The following is a 6,365-nucleotide window of genomic DNA, read 5'->3' as shown; positions in this document are numbered from 1 at the left end:
ATGTATTTTGGTTTATATATACTCTTTTTGAATCAAGATAATGTTATTATCATTATTTTTTGAATTATATTTTGGTTTATAGTAATTTTAATTTTAATAAAATATGATATAAATAAAGTCACATCAACATTAAAATAAAAAATACTTATCTAATAAATTTGAAGAATGAATGATATATTAACAAAAAAATAAAATTAATTTCTTAAAAATAATAGAAAAGCTGCTAAAAGTGCCTGTTCAGCCGCTTTTTTATTTTTTTGTTTTTAAAATTATAAATTTGATATCAATAAATAAAAATTAATTATAAAAAATTAAATATTTTAAATTATTTAAGATATGTAAAAAATATAAAATAATTTAATTTAAATTAAAAAATTTAAAAAGTTATATTATTATTATGTATACTAAAATTAAGATAAAGATTTACTAACATGGTTTACAAATTAGTTATTTATATATTAAATTTATTTATTTTCTCAATCTTATTTAATTTGAAGTAAATTTAAAATTTTATATTCAAAATACTCGTTATCTTTATGTATAATTCGAATAGATAAAAAAATTTTTTAATCTTATATTAAACATCTTTAATTATTTTTAATTTTATTATTATTTTAAAATTATTAATTTTTATTTTGATTATATCATCTCATCATATTATACACTATCATTTTTTCTTATCATTCTTTTTACATAGATAATTATTATCGTCTCACCGTCACTATTATGTTGTCTTATTTTATTTTTTTCCGCAATCAATTACCATAATACCATTATGGCAGCTCTCATTTTTTTCATCACTTTGTATGTGAAAGACAGATTAAAAATATATAAGAATGAGTTAACAAAATAATTTATGAGAGTTCTTCGGTTCATTATTGATAGGTATATACATGTCAAAAAAAATTAAAAAATAAATATCAGATAAAAAAATAATCATTTTTTTAAATTAAATTGATGAGAGAAATTTTGTATGTGAAAGATAGATTAAAAATATATAAGAATGAATACAGTTTGGTAAGTAAAATGAAAAGAAAGGAAAATGAAGGTGAAAGTTATGCGTGAAATTAATATCAACAATAAAATGTTATAAAATTTGCAATTGTAGTAAATAAAAGCGAGGAAAAGATGGAAGCGATACAATCACGATATTCAGAGAATGAGAATGATGGCAACAGTAATAATATAGAAGAGTGCACCTAATGGCAAGAGGAGAAGCACTAAAAATTGAATAATGAGATCAAACTTGGTATAAAGTACTCACATAAAGAATATACCCAAAATAAAACGATAAGATCTATAAAAAATTATTTATCACCCCTAATTATTTTTTTCCTCCTTTCATACATGGCGTCAAAAATCAACATTTGGCATAGTCATTATCTAGTTCAGAAAATTACAAAAATTCATCCAAATAATTGTTACATACAGAGAAACACATTCATACTTGGAAAGAGAAGTAAGAAAAATTGAAAACGGATAAAATTAATTAAATGCATAAATTATTAGAATAAAGAATTGAAGAAGAGGTTACGGTTCCTACAACTATTAGTGAAACAGAATGAAAATAAGATAGAATAACATGTGTTGCTGTTAACGGTGAAAGTTCTTTTATTTAAAGTAAAAGACGCATGTACGGAAGAATCTCTATCATTAAGGGCAACATTAGAAAGCACATTATATATTGTTATAGATTTCTGTTACTTGTGCCTGTTCCATTGTCATACGCTTTCATTCCTGTATGTTTCAAAAGTAAAATATAATTATTAAAAACTAATTGAATTCATAACAAAGAAAATTAGTTATCGTGTTACCTGTATCAAATTGATGATGGGTGGTAGCTCTAGTCATTTGTTTAATTGTAGTCAATTGGGCTACTTCTATGTTTGTAGTTAATCGAGTACCTCTACCTGCGTTTGGCATTGGAGTTGAAATTGGAGTCAGTTGATATGGCAACTTGTTTTCCTTGTCGAATCTGGTTTGTGAAACCAAAATTGAAAGTGAAAAAGTATTTAATTCTGTTGGGGTTTCAGTTTTTAAATTGAGTACGTAGTGGGAGCAGTTTTTTATTGAAAGTAAATCAGTTTTAAAATAGGTCGTGGGTTGAAAATGAATCAGTTTAATACTCTATCGTGAGATAAATTCTTTTTTTATAAAAAAATAAAAAATTGAAGACGTGGTAACAGTTTGTTATATTGAATTCAGTGTGTAACAAAAATAAAAAAGAAATAGGGATAAAATAGGGAGAAGGAATTGGATACCAAACTTTTCTATCCCATTATATATTGGTATAGATAAAAAAAGTTATTATGACAGAAATAAAAAAAAGTAAATAGAAAATAATAGAAAAAATAGTTATTATAATAGAAATCTAGCATATTCTGTTCAAGTGGGTCGACGTTGATTGTTGATTTTGTGAAGTTTCCAGTTCTATTTGTCAAAAAGATAGCAAAATGTAGAGAATCAAAAAGGTTTGTGAGACCAAAATTGAAAGTGAAAAAGTATTTAATTCTGTTGGGGTTTCAGTTTTTAAATTGAGTACGTAGTGGGAGCAGTTTTTTATTGGAAGTAAATCAGTTTTAAAATATGTCAAAATGAATCAATTTAATACTCTGTCGTGAGATAAATTCTTTTATAAAAAAATAAAAAATTGAGGACGTGGTAACAGTTTGTTATATTAAATTCAATGTGTAACAAAAATAAAAAAGAAATAGGGATAAAATAGGGAGAAGGAATTGGATACCAAACTTTTCTATCCCATTATATATTGGTATAGATAAAAAAAGTTATTATGACAAAAATAAAAAAATAGTAAATAGAAAATAATAGAAAAAATAGTTATTATAATAGAAATCAAAGTTGTCAATCATGCAATGGGACTATTTCAATTCGAAAAGAATAAAAGAAAATTCAAATCTAAATTTATTTGATACTAAATAAAATAAAATTACATAAAATATTATTATTTACCGTATAAATTAAATAAAAAATTACTAATATTTTTAAATAAATATTTTATACAATAACTGTCAAGTAGAACTCACTGAATAAAAAAAATTGAACATCAAACTCCCATATTTTTTTGTATATTGTTATTTTGTTATAGTATAAATAATAGTTTTGGAATTATCTAAATATTTTAATATAAATTAGTTAATATTATCAAAGCTAAAAAATTTAAGAGATAAAATTAATATTTCTTCTAATGATTATTTTTAAAATTATAAATACACAATAAAAAATTAGAGTACATTAAAATAGTACAATAATAAAAAATAATTCAAAAGACAAAATTAACAAACTAATGGAATATATATACACAACTAACCAATGTTATTTGGACCAATTCTAATACTTGAATATCTAAAAACAGATTTTTAACATATAAATAATATTTTTTGAATTTCGTAAATCTTTTAATATAAATAATTTAATATTATCTGAACAAAAAAATTAAAAAATAAGATTAATATTTCTTTTGAGAATGATTTTTATCAAAATTATAAATACATAATAAAAATTTAGAGTACATTAAAATAGTACCATAATAAAAAAATTCAAATATTAAATTAATAGCGTAAATTTTTTAAGGGAACAATTAACAACCATAATACACTGTCAAGAGGTGACAGGTACGTCAAGTGGCCAAGTGGAGTAATGAGAGTTTTTCAGAGATAACTGACATTAAGTGGAGAAGTTAATTAGAGAGGGTAATACTGAAAAAAAAATTTGGACACCAAACCCATGTATTGCCATTATATATTGTTATAGATAACGGTCTCATGGTTATCTCAATTCAAACAAAATATATATTTTAATGAATAAATTATCATTTTCGACCGCAAAAAGTTTTGACCAAGGTCACGAAAAAATGTAAATTAATTTAATATTTATAAAAAATTAATATGATAGAATTATACAAAATATTTGACAAAATCATTCAAGGAATTATTGATTTTGATTAATTTTATGAAACTAATCTAATATTTAATCTTTAATGGATATTAAATACTGGATGTAAAAAATAAATTAAAAGAATAAAAAAATGGTAAAATACCAAGAAAGACCTCGTGCGTGCCTAAAACACAAATCCGAGCAGCAGTTAATTAGCAGAACATCAATCAATTGCAGATTATTAATATTATTATCTGCTGTGATTAAATATATGATTATTCAGCTATTTTTTTTATAGGTATGATTATTCAGAATTTGGATAAATGGTATAATTTGTTTATAAAAAATTATTCATTTTTTAAAATTAGTTCTCAATTTTTTTAATCAAAATTTTTTTTTAAATTTTAAATTAATCACGTTAGTTTTTTTGTCATTTTTTATTAAATAAGATTAAAATTTGTTAATATGATTCATTAAATGATACTATAATACACATAAGAGTGTTAATTGATTATTTAAGTTAATGAAATTAGACTAAATCAAAATTTAATTAAAGAAAAAATTTGAAATATTAAAATTATTCAATTTAGAATTGATTTAATCTAATTTCATAAACTTATCATGTTTATCGTTAATTATAATTATTAGATATGTGTTGTGTTGTGATATTACTTAACATATCATATTAATAAATTTTAATACTATTAATAATAAAAATAATTAAAAAAATTTAAAATAATTAATTTAAAATTTTTAAAAGATTAATTTAATTAAAAAATTTCAAAAACTAATTTTTTAACTATTATAATTGAGTAGATTGACCTTCGGAATTTCGTGGATGGCCGCAATAATGTAACTATGTACCGCACACAAGTTACGTTTCTCAACCAAATGTAACTCTATACCTTAGCTTAAATAAACCACTTATGTCAAAATTATGCGAATCACTTAAAAGTAAAAAGTATTTTGTAGATGTCTCAAAATATTTAATTATATAAATTGAATTGGATAAATTTAATTTTTACATTATAATAATAAATCGAATTAAATAATTTTGATTTACGTATGAATATTGTATTAATTATATAAATTAAATCGGATATAGTCAATTCATATTAACTAAGAAAATACATTTGATTTACATAAAATAAAACTGAGACTAACCAATTCGATTTATTATTTGATTAATATATGAGTAAAGTATTATTTTTATCTTAATGATTGGGGTAAGTTTTGTTTGTGTTTTTAACATTTAAATTGTTTTATTTGTATTCCTAACGTTTATAAAAGTGATTTAATGTTATCCTATTATCAATTACACTAACAAATCAGATTATATTTTTCAATTATTCTCACTTGGATGTATTCATCCTCAATTAGATCTCATTTGAATGTGTTTTTTTTTTTGTGACTTCATTTGGATGTGTTTGATTTTAATATTTACCCACTATTTATGTTTATATTCAATTATGTCCCTAGAAAAGTGAATTATATAAATGTTAGTAAGAATTAGTTTCAATTTTTGATGAGTTATCTTTCAGAGACATTTGTATTCCAACTCCAAAAAGAAATTTTTAAAACTCAAACTAAAGCGTTCATGATGTGTAATTGACGGCAAAATAACATTAAATCACTTTTACAATATAAATATGACAATTTAAACGTTAGAGACACAAATAAAATTTATCCAAACGTTGAGACAAAAACAATACTTTACCCTTAATATATAAAAAGAAACAACGATTTATACATCAATTCTAACAATGGCCCACCAATAATGCAACACAACATTATACATATATTTCATAAAAAATACAAGAATTACATATTATAAAATTAATTTTTAAAACTTAAATTTATTAAAAAAACCACACAAATAATTATATCTCTACTAAATTTAACTTGAGCTATCAAATCAATATTGAATAATGTAAAATTTTATCCAATAATATAAAATTATTCACTTTTTTTTTATTAGTTAAATTCTCGCTAAAATTTAACAAATTGCTGCCCCTAAACTTTTTTATAATAAAAATTATCAGCCGTGTTAAAATACAATGTTTTCTTTTGGTAATTTAAGTTCATATTTTCCACGCCTCTATTTATAGAAACACCGGGTTCCATATATCACTTGTAAGCCGAATAAAAGAAAAGAAAACCAGAGTAGAAAGCCAAGTACTCTAATGGCGAAAGAAAAGAAGCTCCAAGAACACCAACAAGAGAACGAAGCTCCAATCTATGGAGACATCTTAGAGGCTGTATTATCTCACGTGCCACTTGTCCACCTCGTGCCAGCACGCCACGTGTCCAAGGCGTGGGAGCGCGCCGTCTCCACCTCCCTCCAAATCAACCCCATCAAGCCCTGGCTCACCGTGCATGTCCAGAGCCCACGTGCATATCACGTGACAACCTCCCACGCTTACGACCCACGCTCCCGTGCCTGGGTTCGGATCCACGCGCCTCCCATAAAT

General features: G+C 23.6%; 1 protein-coding gene across 1 annotated transcript in view; it reads left to right on the top strand.

Annotated features, from left to right (window-relative positions):
• Positions 1–5,987: 5,987 nt before the first annotated feature.
• LOC107481346 (F-box/kelch-repeat protein At1g23390) overlaps positions 5,988–6,365 on the top strand; it is a gene marked incomplete in the record, with an annotated part of 1,495 nt that continues 1,117 nt past the window's right edge. The window contains 1 exon segment of the mRNA XM_016101628.3: positions 5,988–6,365. Coding sequence (XP_015957114.1) covers positions 6,078–6,365 — 288 coding nt within the window.

This window comes from Arachis duranensis, chromosome 3 (assembly GCF_000817695.3).
Source record: "Arachis duranensis cultivar V14167 chromosome 3, aradu.V14167.gnm2.J7QH, whole genome shotgun sequence".
Classification (NCBI taxonomy): Eukaryota; Viridiplantae; Streptophyta; class Magnoliopsida; order Fabales; family Fabaceae; genus Arachis; species Arachis duranensis.
The sequence above is the reverse complement of the archived record's forward strand: the minus strand, read 5'-3'. Positions and strand labels throughout refer to the sequence as shown.